This window comes from Mus caroli, chromosome 7, assembly GCF_900094665.2.
Source record: "Mus caroli chromosome 7, CAROLI_EIJ_v1.1, whole genome shotgun sequence".
Taxonomy (NCBI): domain Eukaryota; kingdom Metazoa; phylum Chordata; class Mammalia; order Rodentia; family Muridae; genus Mus; species Mus caroli.
The window spans coordinates 111,982,705-112,001,973 of record NC_034576.1 but is presented as its reverse complement, the minus strand read 5'-3'; the positions used below and the strand labels follow the sequence as shown (position 1 = coordinate 112,001,973).

Here is a 19,269-nt window from a genome sequence, read left to right as displayed (position 1 = left end):
TCCCTCTCTCTCTCTCTCTCTCTCTTTCTTTCTTTCTTTCTTTCTTTCTTTCTTTCTTTCTTTCTTTCTTTCTTTCTTTCTTTCTTTCTCTCTTTCTCCTCTTGCTATCTATTGGATTTGATATCAGAATCTGGCTATGAAACAAAATCATTGCTGACAGGAAGAGATCCAAAAAAGCTCCACCATCTTTGGAAAGCAGCTGCAGGGCTGCCCTCTGCTGTGTGTTTTGAGTCTGTGGTGATGCCCAGAATGTCTCTCAAGTGTGTATGGTGGTCACGGGTGGTGGTGGTGGTGAGGAACCTCATTTCTGCTTTAACCTATTGAAGTAAAAAAGGTTTCCAATGGGGCTGGAGAGATGGCTCAGTGGTTAAGAGCGCCGACTGCTCTTCCAAAGGTCCTGAGTTCAAATCCCAGCAACCACATGGTGGCTCGCAACTATCCATAACAAAAAAATCTGATGCCCTCTTCTGGAGTGTCTGAAAACAGCTACAATGTGCTTACATATAATAAATAAATTAAAAAAAAAAGGTTTCCAAGACTAGAGGTGAGACTTGGGTGCTGTGTAGACAGACATCCAAGCACACACCTGGTACTTGCAGAGGACAAATGTTTGAGGAATCCCCCCTGTCACTCCCTGTCACAGGGAGTGACAGGCACAGGAGAGTGACAGGCACAGGAGAGTGACAGGAGACAAGGGAAGAAGATTGCTCATTCATAGCTATAAAGATGGGTCTAGTGAGATAAGAGTACCCCAGAGGAATGGCTGCTCTAAATTTGGAGTACCACAGGGTATGGTATAAAGGAGAAAGCTGAGTATTTCTTCACTGTTTCCTCCTAACTCTTGCTCTTATCTACTTTCCTGGGCTCCCACCTCAGTTCTCACCCTGGATTCCATCCTCAAAGGCCCCTCTGTTGGCTGACAATGCAGAAAGGGTTTCTGGAAGAAGAGATTGTAAGCCAGGACTGCTGACAACTAGGCCAGGAAGCACCTGAATCGTCAGTCGTGAGCTCAGGAAAAGGCAGAGCTGCAATAGGTAATACCTTGTATTACTCTAGATCCAGCCATGCCCAAAGTCCCTCATCTTTTGATGAAAGGAACAAAAATAATCTGAGCTTTTGCTTAAGAAAGTTACAACTGGTTATTTTTCCACTAATAAAAATAACAAAAAAGGGGAGCTGGAGGGATGGTTCAGCAGTTAAGAGCACTGGCTGCTCTTCTGAGGACCTGGATCCAATTCTCAGCACCCACACAACAGCTGACAAGCATCCGTAATTCCAGTTCCAGGAGATCTGATGACCTTTTCTGGTCTCCTCAGGCATTTTATGCATGTGGTACACAGAGATACATGCAGATCAACACCCAAACACATAAAATAAAAATAAATCTTTTTAAAGAGAAAGAACACGAAAAACATCTTGATTGAAACAGTACTAGGTATCTGCTATGACTTCTAAGTAGCCACAGCCAAGGTAGGGTGTAGAGAGCTTTAGATGAAAGCTACCTAATATAGTGTCTTAGTTAGGGTTACTATTATTACAATGAAACACCATGACCAAAAGCAAGGTGAGGTGGAAAGGGTTGATTTGGCTTACACTTCCACATCATAGTTCATTTTGGAAGGAAGTCAGGACAGGAAGAAACTGATATGGAGGCCATAGCGGATGCTGCTTACTGGTTTGCTCCCTGTGGCTTGCTCAGCCTGCTTCGTTATAGAACCCAGAATCACCAGCAGCCCTAGGATGGAATGGTCCTTTCCCCATCAATCACTAATTAAGAAAATACCTTATAGCTTCATTATGGAGAAAAGTGCCTTATGGAGCTGTATTTTCTTCATTGGGGTTCCCTCCTTTCCAGTGACTCCGGCTTGTGTCAAGTTGACATAAACCCAGCCAGCACACATGGGAAATCTAGACTCTGGAGACATTGGGAAAAGAAGCAAACTGGCCAGTCCCTACCTCAGGAGGCGTCAGCCCTGAAGATCAAGGAAGATTTTCAGGTCTGATTTGTGTGCCTGGAGTTTTACAAGGTGCATTAGTCAGACCCACTCATAGCATAACAGCCTATGGGTTTTCCTGAAGTTGTCCCAACTGATACTAATAGTTCCCTTCTGCTGAGCTCTGGGTACAAGCCAACAAGTTATGTGGATAATCTCATTTAATCCTCACAGCAGCCATAGACATAGTACTAACATCATTTTCCAGAAACTATCCATAAAATTCAGAGAACAGTCTGGTTTTGAACGAGCGAGTTCATTAAGTATAGAGCAAGCCAAAATAAGAGAAGAAATAGCAAATAACAGACAGACAGGTAAGTAGACAGACAGAAAAGTATCAACAACTCTTGTACTCAAAACATTCTGCAGAAATGGACTTCGGGGGAAGAGAGGCCCCTTGGTCTTACAAACTTTATATGCCCCAGTACGGGGGAGCACCAGGGCCAAGAAGTGGGAATGGGTGGGTAGGGGAGCAGGGAGGGGACGGGGGAGGGTACAGGGGACTTTCGGGATAGCATTTGAAATGTAAATGAAGAAAATATCTAATAAAAAATTGAAAAGAAAAAGAAAGAAAAGAAATGAACTTCGGAAGAGTGTTGAGGCAGTCATCTGGTGATCCTGACAGAGTGCAGCATGAATCCATTTGTGTGTGAGGCTCCCAAGAAAAACAACAACAACAACAACAACAACAACAACAACAACAACAATAACAACAACAACATCCCAGCAGGAAGACAGCAGCAAACTGAGGACTCATAGCATCTCGCAGAAACTGACTGGAGACTTGAGGCAGTCAGCTGGAGTTCCCAACTGAGCTTTCTGTCAAGGAACAAGCCTTCTGTGGGTGAGCCTTCTCTCTTCCACTCATATACCACGGGATAAACATGAGGAGCTCCTGCAGGAAATCACTTACCTTCAGGCTTTTCTCAAGGACACAGCACTTTTGTTCCTTCTCTGCTCTTTTCCCTTTTTGCCACAGAGTTGGGGATGGGCAGATCATTTCCAGACAAGAGGCCTTGAAGGACACTTTGAGTCAGACATACTTGGTCTGAAAGACTGGTGTGTGTGTGTGTGAGGGGGCACCCTGATTTCAGAGCCAGCTTTTTGGTGGGCTCAAACACATGACAACTACCAATACATTGAAGGAATCAAAGTCTCACGAAGTGAGATAGCTCAGTGACAGAGTAAAGCTTTACGCTTTATCATACTCCAAAACATGTGATTTTAACCACTGTAAGTCATCCATGGTCTAGTGCTGCAGAGGGCTTCGGCTAGATGAAGAATTAATATTAACCTTTCCTGTTGGTTCAGTCCTCAGAGTTTACAGTGCAAAACTGAATATGCAATATTACTGCATAATTTTGGTACACATGGAAACAGACTCAGAAGTAGAAAATGACTTGTTCAATTGTTTAGGAATTGGATACACCACAGAGAGGTGAGCCTTTTCAACATGAAGGACCAGGCTGTACTTTGCAGAAACTGTGTGTGTGTGCTGAGGCAGGGGGAACAAGCCTCCTCACATCAACCATGCATAAAAACAGTGATGGAGTCAGTCTGGCAAGAAAAGTCTTTAAGAGGTAAAGGGGACCAGTGGGTACTATGGCCACAGATCCAATTGCAGAACACAAACCCACTACAGCAATAAGCCCTGAATTTACACAAAGGTTCCCAGCTCCAGCCACGACCCATTGATTTTTCAGCCACACTTGATATGGTCAAATTCCAGTTTAACCAGACAGATTCTGCTTCCTGGTGTTCCCAGGGGGAATCTAGCTATGACAAGAGCCCCTTTCTTCTGTCACAACATCCTCAGCAACAACAGGCTGCAAGACTGAGCTGAACTGTCTCAAGAATTCCCACTCCTTCCCCAGAGCATCTAGCTGCCTGGTTTCTTTCCTGAGGAAAGATGTTGTCCCAAGCCAGGCCATATGGACCCTCTGTGCTGGGCTGTTCTGACACCCTGCCAAGAACGGAAGCACGGGTCGGTCGGTCCTAGACAGACAAGGCAGGGCTGTCTTTCACAGTTCCCTAGGTGAACAACCAGGCAGGGACCCAGGCAACAGGACAGAAAGGAACCAGGGCAACTGCTAGTAAAGTGTGCCAGAGGACTGGAAAGTGAGCAGTCTGCGTGTGGAAAAGCCCCCTGCCCTGGGGCTTCCTTGAAGCTAGGTAAGCAGCTTTCTTTACTTGTTTTCTTACAAGCAGTCTGTGTGCTCTAAAAACTAGGGCAGACATTGAAGGGAGGGCAGGGGGATTAAGCAGGTCCATGAGTTGAGGCCAGCTATTCCAGGTCCGGGAAGGCCAGCACAGGTTCTGAAGAGAGGTCCTGCTCTGCTTCTTGTTTTCCTGAGACACAACCTTAACTTGTTGTCATGCCTGTACTAGTGCTTATTGATAGCCTTCTAGGTATTGGGGGGTTTGAGGCTAAGCAATCAGGAGGAAGCACAACTTATGTCAGAGATGTCCTGGGAAAGTAGCAAAGATTGAGCCGAGGTGTGGAAGAAGCACAGATCGCTGAAGAGGGTGAGAGGGGACATCACACACAGAGGGCACTCCAAAGGCAAGCCACTTGGCAACAGGGAGAAAGACTCCTCCCTGGTACTGGAAGAAAACTCAAGATGCTGAAGTGCAGAATGAAGTCACAGAAGAGGGTCAGAGGTCCATCAAGAGCAGACACCTTTTGGGGTGCTCTTAACAGGACTGTGGTGGTACTTGGAGAATACTTTAAGAGCACAGTGAGCAATGGAAAGGAAAAGGTTAGAGACATTTGGAGGCAGACTGGCTGGTTTGAGTATCTGCCTGCATAAAGAGGATAGTGGCGAATGCTATCTCATAGCTGTTGCCCTTCACTAAGATACTGCACTGCATGCTGTCCTTCCCTGAGAGACTGCACTGCACGTGTTCATTCTAGTATCCAGCTCACAACCAGAAAAGCTCAGTAAGTGTCATTATTGAGATGTATGGTGCCTTCAGGGTGCAGATCTTTTCTGATTCATGCCTGCTTCTTTGAGGTGGAGAGTGGAGTGGTGATTCCCACATGTAGAAATGTGACTTGTACTAAGTCATATGTCAAGACTCCAACCCAGAAGGAGCAGACCATTCCTTTTAGAATGGCTAAAAAGTATGAATGAGTCTCAAAGAAAAATGGCTTTCAATTTATATTCCACCTCCACCCCTCAGTGTAAAATCTAGTGTTCACAGTGAAAACAAACAAACACCACACACACACAGACACACACAGACACACACAGACACACACAGACACACACACACACACACAGAGTTGCTTTTCTTGGTGTTCTGACGAGCAGGTGTGCTCCCAGAGAAGTGAAGGGTGAAGGCTCCAGACCAGACCTGCCTCCCCAACCTCTGGTGCTGGGCTCAGACAGAGGGTGCCAAGAGGAGGAGGGGTCCCCGGAAGGCCCCGCTCCAGCCCATCCTCCTGGCCCCCTCCGCAGTCACGTGGCCCAGTGGGTGGGGACCGACCTGAAGTTGGAGGAATCCGGAGCTCTCCCAACTTCGGAGCACAGAGGTACAACTCTGAGAAGCCGAGCATGGCTCAGCTGTCAGTCATCCCGGGATCGGCCGCGGCGTGGACAGGTGAGCTGAGAGCCCGAAGGAGCCGACTAGGGTGGAAGAGGCTAGGCTGCCGGAGCACAGGGCCCCACAGCCCATTCTATGCAGTGCATGCAGGGCAGGGCAACCCACGCGGGAGAGGGGACAGTTGGGCGAAGCGGCTCCGCTAGACCCTCAGCGCCCCGGGGTTAGTCTGTCGGCCGTAGGCTGCTCCGAGCTAGCTTTTTCCCCAGGATGGGTGATGGAGTAAAGGTGGGTGGTTGAGGCTGATAGACCCCACCCTCGTTCCTGAACCTGCGCCAGAGGGGCGGGACGCTTTGCTGGCCACGCCTTCTCCCGCGCGCACTGGCTGCTCCCCATGACGTCACGCTCGGATATAAAAGGCGCGGGAGCCGGCTCCCGCGGCGCTGTCCAGGAGCTCGAGGTTGAAGGTGCTTGGCAGGGGACACCCGGCCGCCCGGCCGCGGGCGTTTCAGCGATGTTTTACTCAGGACTCCTCACCGAGGGCGGCCGCAAGGAGACAGACATGCGGGAAGCGGCGTCCCTGCGGCAGCAGCGCCGGATGAAGCAGGCGGTGCAGTTCATCCACAAGGACTCAGCCGACCTGCTGCCCCTGGACGGCCTCAAAAAGCTGGGCTCGTCCAAGGACACGGTGAGTTCCCCACATCGGCCACACCCGTCACGGGCCTCTGGGCCACCACTGACGCCCAGGCCCTTACTGTCACTTTCACTGAGTCACCGGCCAGGCTTGTCGCTATCCGCTCGGGCAAAACCCCTCCCTATCTCACAACCCAAGGTGCTTTCCTTGCCTTTTCTCCCTTGGCGCAGTCTCCTCTCGCCCGACTCTCCCCTCCATGTGTAAGGAAGAAAGAGACCCTACCTTATTACCCTCAAATCTCCTCTCCACTGGCTTATCCGGAATCTAAAATTTGGCTCCTGGAGCTGGAGCCTCATAACAAGTCCTGCCTCCCACTGCCTCCTCACAGGCTGCGTGCGTGGCCAGTTGTGTCCCAGACTAAGGTGATTGAGAAACAGTGAAAAGCGAGGTTTCTTCACAGTTGCTGAATATATATATATATATATATATATATATATATATATATATGCTTTGGTTAATTCTATTGTGCCCCTTCCCCGCCGCCCCAAATATACTTAGTTTAGTCTTAATCTACCTTTGATTTTCTACCCTGGGTGGGGGAGTGGGGTGAGACAGGGGAATAGGGGTCAAGCACAAATCTTTCCAGAGCCTAAACATCTCTTCACCACTCTCAGCTCTCCCTCTTCCCTCTAAAGACTGGGAAGATGGAGGAAGCCCTGACTGCTTCATCTCACAGACCAGATAATGCATGTAGATAGTTGGAGCTGGGGCTGTTGCAGTCTTTTTATTTCTGGCAGTATTATTCTTGGTATTAAGTAGAAGTTCAGGATGTGGGCCAGAATCCAAAACCATATTGTCCTCCATCCATTGAATAAGGGTGAATGGCTGAGGGATGTGACCTATATTTAATTCTCTTCTCCTGCTCACAAATTTTATATGTAACTTTGTAGCTTCATTTGGAGTTGTTGTTATTTTGGAAAAAGATTTTTTAATGAGACATCAGAATCTTGATCTATATAATCTAGGCTGGCTTGAATCTCATCACATAGCCCATGTTGGCTTCTAATTTTTAATTCTCCTGTCTCAGCCTCATGATTGCTGAGATTATAATGTGTATATCATCACTCCTAGCTTTGTGGGGTTTTTTTTTATTTATAGTTTCCTTATTATCTGTGGAAAAATTTGTGAAACATCAATTAAATGTCTTTTGCAATAGAAATAAATGCTCTGGATAATCTTCCTAGTATTTTTATATTTTGAGCTTCTGAAATGCTTAATTGTGGTTGTTGGTCTTGGTTCACTGAAATTGCTATTTCTGGCCCCAGTATGGCAACAGAGACAAGAGCTCCTTCCCCCATCAATAGTTCTAACAATTCATCAATACCAAAGATTTTCCCTGCCTGCCATTAGATACACTTGTGAAAGGAAAATTACTCCAGTTATCTTACTCTGTTTTTAAAAGCTGTTTTTCTGTTGTGCCTGGGTATAGGTGATCTAGTCATGTTAACTGAGAGTGATCTCATTAAAGTTTATTCCTACCAAAGAGATAGCTCTTTCTTCCTTCTTTCACTTTAAAGCATTCATGATTCATTTAGCAAATTCAGTCCGAATCTTCTCACCTTCAGAACAAACTAATCCTATTCAATAAAGTGGAGGGTATTATTAGAAGAATCAAATGTGGACTTTTAGAATGTTGGATCTAAGGCACTAATGTTTGGTTTGAGTGGCTGAGATGTTCCCTAATAAGAATTACCACAACTCCCTTCTTCCTAAGATTCCATATATTGCTTTGAACTATGGAAGAATAATTCTCTTCTGACTCCTTGTCATGGTTGAGCTACAGGGAGCTGACAGCATAGAACATAGCCGAAGGCTATAAGGAGGATGCTTTCAGAGTACAGCCATGGGTATGACACACAGCAGTTCACTGTGAAACCCTGAGCCAGAGTTCACACTTTCCGTACCCCATTTTCATAGAGTTAATTTCCTTCTCTCACTGTTCTCACACCTTTAACGTGCAAGCGATTGCAGAGAGAATCAGAACACATCCCAGAAACCAAGGCTGACTGAGGGAGGGTGGGGAGAGCTGCAAGGGTGGGTGAAACAGCATGCTTGAAGCTCTCTTGGAACTGAGGTTGCAGCCTCAGTACAATCTTAGAAGGATTTTAGAAACACATCAACTCATTTTACAGGCAAGACCAATCATGCCAACTCCATTTTCTTCCACAATGTAAAATTTGGAGGCTATTAAAACTAGCAGTAGTTTTTACTTGAAGTAGTTTATCAAAAAACCCAATAGAAAGGGAATATAAAAAGGAAGTAGGAAAAGAGGATGCAGTTTCAACTCTTATTGATGCTGGGGTTTGAGCAATGTTAAGAGTGTGGATTATTTTCATCACGTAAGTATCCCATGTTTTAATTATGCCGCTGGCATTTCTGAATCATCTATCTTGTACCATGCTATCTCTGAAATGTTTATGGTTCGATAGCAAATGCTGTTGGTTTAGCAGATGGCATCTGTAAGGCCATCAAAGATGGCCCTATTCTCTTGGTCCCAGGGTACTGTCTTTGCACAGTTCCTTTGTGTGTGGAGTTGGCTGCTACAAAATCTGGTGTGGAAATGAATTGTATAGCTTATGTCTGGCTCCCTTATTTTATCATCCCATTGTATTGTGTTTTTTGTATTAAATTAAGAACTAAAACCAAATTTATGAACCATATTATATTTGACTTTAAAAAACTAATAGAGCTAGACAAAAGTATCTTTATTCTTAGAGTTTTGCCTACTGTAATTTTCTTGTTTTGGTTAATAAAAGTTCTTGTTGTACTAAAGACTTTACTCTTTGAAAGCAGTATTCCATGTGATATGCTGTGTTTCTTGCATGATGTTATTACCAGCCTGTCTGGCTCTATCCCCCCTTGCCTTGTAGCAGAGAGAAATTTTCTTTCCTTCCTCTGTTTGAATCTGCAGATAGCCAAAAAGCTCTAGCCAAACTAAGTAGAATTCAGGCCAGGGGGAGATGGAACACAGTGATGGGAACTGACTATCAAATATCTGATGAGAAGCTCAGGCTGGTGCCCTATAGATTACCTACCTATAATGCTGTAGGTCTATCACTAGAGAACTTTGTAGCCGTAGAAGGAGCTTTAAAAGACCAAATAATTATAGCCTCTAGAAGGGTACCTATGATGGGATGCAGAGAGTAGGAATGGAAGTTGGGGGGTGGATATGGTCAAGATGCATTGTATACTTGTATACAGTTGTCAATAAATAAAATACTGTCTAAAAAGATTACCTTTATGGAAATATTGAAGGAAATGAGGGAGTAAAATATGTCAGGGAAGAATGGATGTTCTGGGCAAAGATACAGCAGATATGCCAGGAGGTAGTGGTGTACTTTAATCCCAGCACTCCAGAGGCAGAGGTAGGCGTATCTCTGAGGTTGAGGCCATCCTCTTCTACACAGTAAGTTCTAGGACAGCCAGGGATACATAGAGAAAATGTGTCTCAAAAAAACCAAACCAAACCAAAAGACACAGCAGATATAATGTTCTGGCCATCAGGATGCTTCATAGAATTAGAGAATTGAGAGAGGACCAGTGTAGCTAGTGTGGAATGAGCAAGGAGTGTGGTGACAGGAGATAGTAACACAATGATGGACATTGAACCAGAGCTTTGTGTGTTCTAGGTAAGTCTCTACCAATAAACTAAATTCCCAGCCTCTGACATTCATTTAAAAACAAACAAACGCCAAACTTAACTGTGGTCACTATGCCAAGAATGAACCGAAACATAAAAATCAGGAGATAAATTAGGAAACGGTCGCACTATAGATAGAAAATGATGGTAGCTTGGTTAGATTGAAGGATGTAAATATGAGGGAAAGGATACTGACTGTAGATGTTGTTGAGAGGAGGGAACAACAGCACTTGGGAGGGGAGGATAGGAAAAGGATCAAGAATGTGTATGATGCCAGAGAGATGGCTTGGTGCCAAAGAACATTCACAGCTGACTGGGGTTCAATTCCCAGCACTCTCATGGTGGCTCATAACCTTCTGTAACTACAGTTCCAGGGGATCCACCTCCTCCTCTCTTTTGTCATTTCTGGGGTACACAGACATCCATGTAGGCACAACACCCATACACATAAAATAAAATTACAAGAAAAAGAATGTGTATGAGTTGGGTACACTGTCTATAGTTGCAAGCTACTTAAGACTAGCCTGGACAACATAGTGAAACCCATTTCAAAACTTTTTTTAAAAAATATTTATTTATTTATATGTATGAGTACATCATAGTTGTCTTCAGACACACCAGAAGAGGGCATCAAATCTCATTACAGATGGTTGTGAGCCACCATGTGGCTGCTGGGAATTGAACTCAGGACCTTTGGAAGAGCAGTCAGTGCTCTTAACCGCTGAGCCACTTCTCCAGCCCCCATCTCAAAACTTAATCAAACCAAACCAAGTAAATGACAGAGTCATTTGCTAAGGATGGCAGGAAGAAGTTCCTGACCAAACATGGAGCCCAAACATCCTTTATTACTGTTAAAAAAAAAAAAAAAAAAAAAAGAAAAGCAAGAAAAGCAAGGCTTAGTGAGATTAGCGATTCGCTCAAGGTAATATACGACAAGTGGGAATTTGCTAAAAGTAGAAAGCCTTCACGCTGCAATAATTAAATAGATGAGGCTGGGAAGGAGGATAAGTGGTAGTTAGTAGATCTTGAATGTTAAATTGAGAGAATTTTTGTTTGTTCCATCTGGCAAGAGAAATTGTAAGGGGAAGAATCCATGAAGGTAATGTTTTAGGATTACAGATGCTCAGATGTAGCAGTAGCAGCAGACATATAGAGTAATATATGAGAAGAATTTCATTCGCCAAAATAGAGGGCAGAGAAGAAAAACAACCTTTATGGGAAATATGGGTAGGATAGGTTGAGTCTGAAGTGCCTGTGGAGTGTCCAGGTAGAAGAGGGTAGTTAGGTCTATGGGTCTGAAACTCAAAAGTGAGCTGTCCTTGAGCTAGAATCCTTATAAAGGTTGTATTTCATTATGCAATGAAAACAGATAAAATCATCCATGGCAAATATGTAAAATGAGAAAAAGACCAAATATAGAGCATGAAGAATGTTGACATTTTAAAAAGGGGCAGAGGTAGACAAGACAAACAGCAAGATGGCTTTAGAGGCTAGTTGGAAGAGATGCTTAAGAAAATACAATGTAGCCGGTCTTGATGGCGCACGCCTTTAATCCCAGCACTTGGGAGGCAGAGGCAGGCGAATTTCTGAGTTCAAGGCCAGCCTGGTCTACAAAGTGAGCTACAAAGTGAGCTCCAGGACAGCCAGGACTATACAGAGAAACCCTGTCTCGAAAAACCAAAAAAAAAAAAAAGAAAATACAATGTTAGTTTTTTGCAGCATTTCTGATGACAAACATGTAACTAGTAATTAATAAGTTAAATTGATATATGTTTATACAATAATCTCAAGTATCTATAGATGATAGCACCAAGTATGGGCTGGGGAGATGGCTCAGGGTTTTTAAACATACACTGCCCTCCCAGTGGACCTGAGGATACTGGTGGTTACCTATGCTTGGTGGTTGTAACAGGATCCAGTGCTCCCTCTGTTCTCTGAGGGCATTTACACTCTTGTATATACACTTCCCACCCCAAAACATAATGGCAAATAGTCCAATAAAATACATTTAATGCACTGAGTAGGCCAGCTGTGAGGAAAGGGTGTTAAGCAGCTGTACTGGGTATTTTTCTTGTTACTGTCACAAAATTGCTGACAAAAGGAACTTTAGGAAACAATGATTTATTTGGACCTATGGAATAAAGGTGCAGTCCTTCATGGTGATAAGGCATAGTAATAAGAACTGGAGGTGCTTGGCCCATTGTGTTGCAGACAAGAAGCACACACACACACACACACAAATGAATGCACATATAACTACATGTACTTAAAAATTAGGTAATCAGTGCTTGCTTCGGCAGCACATATGCTAAAATTGGAATGATACAGAGAAGATTAGCATGGCCCCTGCGCAAGGATGACACGCAAATTCGTGAAACATTCCATATTTTTTTTTACCATGACATACAGTCAGGGCCGACTCTAGGGATGCCAGATTCTGCTGCCATGCTGGAAAGGTGTCTGTTGGAAAAGTGGCAGTTGTTCACTGTCAGGGAAGAGTATATTGCAGGCCCTTGCTAGGGGACAGTGACACAATAGAATCAGGAAAAAATGGGATTTCCTCCTAGCTATCAAGCAATAAGAGCTTTAGGCTGGCTGAGACACCAGGTCAGGTTCCTGTGTCTGCATAACTAATGAGCAAAGAAAAAAATTAAATAATCAATTACAGTGTATGTGTGTGTTGTATATGAATACAAACATATACTTTAGTTTTTGCATGTTCTTGTAGATGCTTTAGTTCTCTAATTGGTCCATTTTCAGTCCTTTTCTATTTGACTGTGTATAGAAATTCGATAAGCTAAATTATTTTCCAAGGTCTATTGAAGTGAGGATTGGCAGTTGAATTTCACCAGTAAGATATAGGGGAAAAAACTGCTAATGGAACTTATAGAAAAACATTAGCTTTCCTGACAAAGGGATAGATGGCATTAGGATGGCTCCCTTCCTCTTCCCTCTTCTTTTGAATATGGATGGATGCAATGCCTGGATGTAAGTCACCTGGCTTATGACCGTGGGGAGCTGTGTAAGAGAAATTGTTAATCTGCTGAGTTAACGTAGGCAGTATCCACCTCCAGATTTCTTATTTCTTTAGAACTGCATTTACACCTCTGTAAGCTGGCCTTCCTTGTGGCTGCTCTCTTTCCTATGATACAGGATCACCATGTTTCTAAATAAATGGTGATATATCAATGTTCTTTTTCTCCAGAAAATGTCTCACTATATTGTCTAGGCTTATCTTGAACTTGTGATCCTCTGGCCCAGGCTTCTGATGCACTACCATGCCCATTTCTGATTTATTGATTTTTACCAGCATGTATTTATTTTTTTGGTATTGGTCGTCTTAAAATGGATTCAGATGGAACAGAAGGATGGGTGTTTTAGGTCAAAGCACTTGCACCTGAGTCTGACAACCTGAGTTCTGGCCTTGGTATTCACATAGTGGAAAGAGACAATACACTCCTGACATTTGTCTTTTGGTCCCCATATATATGGTGCAGTACATGGGAACACACATGCACTAAACTTTAAAAATTTTTGAATGGGTAAAAAACTCCATTCTCATACCTTCTGTCTTAGTTAGGGTTGCTATGAGGAGACACTACAACTCCACACCTACTCCAACAAGGCCACACCTCCTAACAGTGTCACTCCCTATGGGGCAAGCATTCAAATACATGAGTCTGGGGAGCCAGACCACCACACCTCATAATATCCTCTCTCCTGATATACTAGTTATGTTGAATTATTTTGTTTTGAATCAGCATTTACTGTTATAGTGTGACCATATTTGTATTGCTTACAGCTGAGACAAATGTACTGTGATATTTTTCTGTTATGTATTTTTCTAAAATTAATTCCTTGAAGTTTTTCCTTTACTTAATTTTCAATGAAAAATTGCTTTAAAACTATAAATGATTACAAGTTCATTTTTTAAAAATTTAAACTAAAGCATAATTGTATCATTTCTCCCTTCCCTTTCTTCCTCTTATATTATTTTTGAAACAGGGTTTCTTTCTGTGTATAGCCCTTGGTGTTTTGGAAATTGCTCTGTAGACCAGGCTGGCTTCAAACTCACAGTGATCTGCCTGCCTCTGCCTCTGGAATTCTGGGATTACAGGCGTGCACTACCATTGCTTGGCCCTTTTCTTTCTTTACCTCCCTCTCAATCTCATATTTTCTTTTCTTTTTTTTTTTAATAAGTATGTAAGTACAACCCTATCAGTCTGTATGTTACATATATATATATATATATATATATATATGACTTGGGGGTTCATTACTTGGTATTAGATGACTAATTACTGGGGAGGGAAGGGGCTCTTCCCAGGGAAGACCACCTCTCTTATGCACAGCTTTCCTGAGTTGCCTCTAGTTCTCTGTCTAAGGTTAGGGCCCCATGAGCTCTCTCCCTTCCATGTTAACATGTCTATTGGTGGTGATGGTGTTCGGGTCTTGTTTAGGCAGTCATGTGGAGATTTCATGGTTGTAGCTTCTCTGACACTTGTAGAAGATGCAATCTCACAGCAGATGTCCTGTCCCTCTGGTTCTTAGGTTCTTTCCACTTCCTCTTCCTTGGTGTTTCTTGAGCTTCAGGGGCAGGAGCTGTGTTGTAGATGTATCCGTTGTTGCTGAGCACCACATGATCATTTGGTCTTTATATCTTCATGGGTGTGTTTTTCTATAATACTCTCTGTCTATTGCAAAGAGAAGGTTCTTTGACAAGGTGTGAGGTATCTGGCTAGAGTCTGGCACAGGATGTATGACTCCTTTGTTTTGAGACAGTCTCATGCATCATGCAGCCCAGGATCATCCGGTACTCACTGTGTAGTTAAGGCTGGCTTTGAACACTTGATCTTCCTGCCTCCACCTCTCAAGTGTTGGTTGGGATTAGAGCACCTCCACAAATTAGTCATCCAATACCGCGTAGTAAACCCCAAAACCATATACATATGAGTAACATTATACAGACTAAGAAGAATATCAGGCTTGGTCCATTTTTTTTCCTCTTCAAGACATTCTTCCTGGAATCCGTTTTCTCATGTCATTTTGATCTGGCTGCTATTGATCTTAATAGGCAAACTTTTAATCCAATACTGCGTTCAGAATTCCCTTTCCTGTCCTTCTCTACTGAATCCTTTTTAAAATTTAAAAAATTTTATTTACATGAGTGTTTTCCCTACACATATGTCTGTGTACCATATGCATGCCTGGTGCCAGCTAAGGCCAGAAGCTAGCATTAGATTCTCTGAATCTTGAGTTACAAAAGGTTGTGGGCCATCATGTGGGTATTTAGGAATCAAACCCAGGTCTTCTGGAAGAGCAGCCAATGCTCTTAACCACTAAGCCATCTCTCCAGCACCACTAGAGTTTTGGAGGTATTATTCCATTGGCGTTGTTGACTGTTGAGAAATCATCATGATTCCGGTTCCTAATCCTTTGTATTTGTGTCATAGTTTTCTCTTTGGAAGCTTTTGGGATTGGTGTCACAATAGTTCACAGTGATGTGATATCTTTTTGTCTGTTCCCCTTCACACAACGATATGATATCTTGAAGTAGACTTTCTTTTTCTTTCACTGTACTAGGCTTTGCCATTTCAATCTTTAAATCCACATCCTTCAGTTCTTCCTTAGTGTGGAACCTAACACTCCAATAGCTGTTATACCATCTGAAAGGCAAACTATTGACCAGTTAGTCTTTTAAATTACAGAGTAAACTTTTAGCATTCTTCCCAATTGTTTGGGTCAAGTGAGAGTCATGTGCAGGCTTTAAACTTTTCAGTTTCCATTCCTACTCACACCCCTGATGGTAGATGTTCCAGTACCTCTATCTGCTCAGCTTTGCCAGTGTATTGGAATGATTGGAAAACTGCTTTTGATATAGATACTACTATACATGTGATAGCTCAAACATAATTCTCTTAAGTTATCAGTACAAATAGTTTCTGATGTTTGTGGGTTCTGTACCCACAGATCCACCCAACTATAAGATGAAAATTTTAAAAAAATCTGTTTATAGGAACTGAAGAAATAGCACAGCAGTTATGAGCATTTGCTCTTCCAAAGGGTTCAAGTGAGGTTCCCAGAACCTACCTTGGTCAGCTCACACATTTCCTCATTTCCTTCATCCGAGCTTCTCCCTCTTCTTCCCCAAGGATACTAGTTTATAACCTGCTTTGCCAAGAATCAGTTTTGGGAATCTGTTTCTTCTCAGTGGAGTTATGGTGAGTCACAGCTCTGACTCCCTTCTTCCTTTGCAGTCGGTAAGGTAGCTTATAACAAAGACTTTTCCTCTGCTAGCCCCTTCCCCAAGAAACTTCTAGGCTCTGGACTTCTAAAAGTAAGATCTTACCCTTTAAATCAGAGGAAGAATGTGGTTGGTTGAATCTTGGGACTAATTGTTATCCTTTGAGAGTTTTGAAATGTTATTGTAAAGTGGGCATAAGATATATGTGTATAGAAAATTTCTCAGATCAAATGACTTAACCTAAAAAAGAGAGAGAGAGAGAAAGAGAGAGAGAGAGAGAGAGAGAAAGAAAGAAAGAAAGAAAGAAAGAAAGAAAGAAAGAAAGAAAGAAAGAAAGAAAGAAAGAAAGAAAGAAAGAGATGTTCTGAATGGTCTAGAGGCCACTTTGAGTAAGAACAGAGGAATGTGAATATATATGATACAGAAACTCTACTAAGCTCTACTGAAACTCAAACTTGAATGTACACCGGTCATTCTGTTTCCTGATATTATCTTTCTGACATGTATATAAGGTCTGTTAAGTTTCTTCTTGGTCAGTGTTTGTTTTAGGTCCTCACTTTCTTGTTCATTAAAAAGTGGGAGAATCTGGGGATATAGCTTAGTGGTAGAGTGTTTGGCTGTGTGAAAGTACTAGCATACCCGAGGTTAAATCCTCAATGCTGTAGGAGGATGTTGAGGAATGGAAGAGAATAAAGAGGAGAAAGAGGATAAGGAGGGAGAAGAGGAAAGTAGATAAGTGAATAACAAGATAAACCAAGGGATACAAATGTTTTGAAGTCTAGAGGCTATCAGTGAGGATGATTCCTGTGGGACTTGCCTGGTTCCAAAATATGTCCGTTATGAGGTCTACTCAGCCATGACTGTCTTCCTATTCTATCATCCCTGTTGGTAACTCCACCATCAGAAGATCCAGGCCTATAAGGCACCTGCAAAGTAGGTGTGAAAAGTAAGACTATAAGACTATAAGGAATGACATTTAATATAGCAATAAGCAGAGCTTCTGAGTACCCATGACAATGAGCTGCCCTGTCTATAAGGTACTGACTTACCAGTTGTCTAGGAAAACACAGAGATCACTTATTCTAGAATAAAGCTTCTTTCTCCTGAGGAAGGCAGAAAGAAGTCCCCATCACCAGGGTCCTTTGGTTCTCCTAAGCCACAGTTGGTCCTATATCTATGCATTAGTTACTTCTCTATTACTGTGATAAAACACCATGACCAAGGCAATTTATTGAAGGAAGGTTTATTTGGGCTTAGGGTTCCAGAGGGATAAGAGTCCACCACAACTGTGGTGGGAAATGGTAACAGACAGGCATGGTGATTGGAGCTGCAAGTGGAGGGCTCTTATCTTGAACTAAAAAAATAGAGCAAAGAGGGCACAGTGGGGATATCACAGGGCTTTGAAAACCTCAAAGTCTGCCCCAGTAACATATTTCCTCCTGCAAGACCATTTCCCCTGTCTTAGTCACTGTTCTATTGCTGTGAAGAGACATCACAACCAAAACAAGTCTTATAAATGAAAACATGTAACTGGGAGCTTGCTCAAACGTTTCAGAACGTTAGTACAGTATCATCATGGTAGGGAACATGCCAACACTCGTGGTGCTGAAGCGGTAGTGAGAGTTACATCCTGATCGGCAAGGGGTTGTGCTGGTAGAGGGAGTGGGGTATGGGGGGGTATGGGCTTTCTTAAACTTCAAAGCCTACCCCCAGTGACACACTTCCTTCAAGGAGACCACATCTTCTAATCCTTCTAATCCTATCAAAGAGTTCCAGTCCTTGGTGACTAACCATTCAAATATATAAGTCTATGGGGGCCATTTTTACTCATACCTCCTAAGCCTCACAAAATGGTACTAGCAAGTAGGGATCAAGTATTCAAAGATTTATTTATTTTATGTATATGAGTACATTGTAGCTAGCTGTCTTCAGACACACCAGAAGAGGGCATCAGATCCCATTACAAATGGTTGTGAGCCACCATGTAGTTGCTGGGAATTGAACTCAGGACCTCTAGAAGAACAGTCAGTGCTCTTAACTGCTGAGCCATCTCTCTAGCCTGTGGGACCAAGTATTCAAATGCCCAAGAATATGGGGACACCTCATTCAAACCACTACATTCTATTTCCTGCCTCCCATATCATTATGCAAAGTGCATGTAGTCCAATTTCAAAAGTGTCCATACTCTTCCTTTCACAGATCCAACACTGTTTTAAAGTACAAAGTCTCTTTTGAGACTCAAGCCAGTCTCTTAACTGTAAACCCTGTAAAATCAAAAGGCAGATTACATGCTTCTATCCATCAGGGCAAACTCTAAATCCTGTAATTCCATGCCTGTTGTCAAGGACTTAGATGGTTTTGCCCCTCCAGCTTTGCTTTCTGCAAGCTACGCCTTTCTCTCAGGCGGGTTCCACTCCCTGTTTGCAGGTCTCGTTGGCAGACATTTCTCACTTCCAGCATCACCAACATCTTAGTGTCTCAAACACAATCCAGGCTTCATTTCACTCCAAGGTCTCTCGGGACTCCCCTGACACATGCCTGGCCTTAGAGACTTTCTGACACCACAGAGGAAGATTCCGTGACTCCTTTACTTATGTGTCCTACCTGGTTCTACAGCTAGCAGCCATGTGGACGACGACGCTGTTGCGCTCTGCTGCCAGGTTGGGATGCAGTCTGCCCTGAATAGCATTTGCAGAAGCCTTTGGTGGTTGTTTCTTTCTAGAAGCAGAAAATCCTTTAGGCTTTTTCATTTCACACGTTGGAAGCTTAGCTGGGTGTGGCCTGGCACCCTCCCCTTTCCCAGTGCAGAGCTAGGCTTTCCTTCATTCCTTCATCTCCTTATCTCTTTCAACACAAACCCTGATTCAACATAAGTTTCTTGGTGCTCTTTTATATGTGTGGCTGCACATTTTATATTTTCCTGCCTCACTTGGTCTTCATTGGAGATCTACATAAGAATGACTACTAATAACAATGTGATAGAACCAATATTAGGCTGTCTTGGAATTTCCTCTGCCAAAGAAATTTGTCCATAACTTTGTAATTTAGTCTTAGAAAAATGCTTAGTGTATGCAATGGTGTCAGCGTTTGGAAGCTGATTATGGGATGGATCCCTGGATATGGCAGTCTTTAGATGGTCCATCCTTTCTTCACA

At 43.1% G+C, this 19,269-nt stretch overlaps 1 protein-coding gene and 1 non-coding gene across 2 annotated transcripts in view; both read left to right on the top strand.

The window, feature by feature from the left end:
• The first annotated feature begins 5,971 nt into the window (after nucleotides 1-5,971).
• The window catches only part of Nrip3 (nuclear receptor interacting protein 3), a 23,307-nt gene continuing 10,009 nt past the window's right edge, over nucleotides 5,972-19,269 (top strand). Inside the window, exon 1 of the mRNA XM_021168789.2 lies at nucleotides 5,972-6,225. Within this exon, the coding sequence (XP_021024448.1) occupies nucleotides 6,052-6,225 (174 nt within the window). The 5' untranslated portion in view covers nucleotides 5,972-6,051. The remainder of the gene's footprint in view (nucleotides 6,226-19,269) is intronic.
• LOC115031687 lies at nucleotides 12,156-12,262 on the top strand. Its single transcript, XR_003837346.1, has one exon. It is a non-coding gene; the product is annotated as a U6 spliceosomal RNA (small nuclear RNA).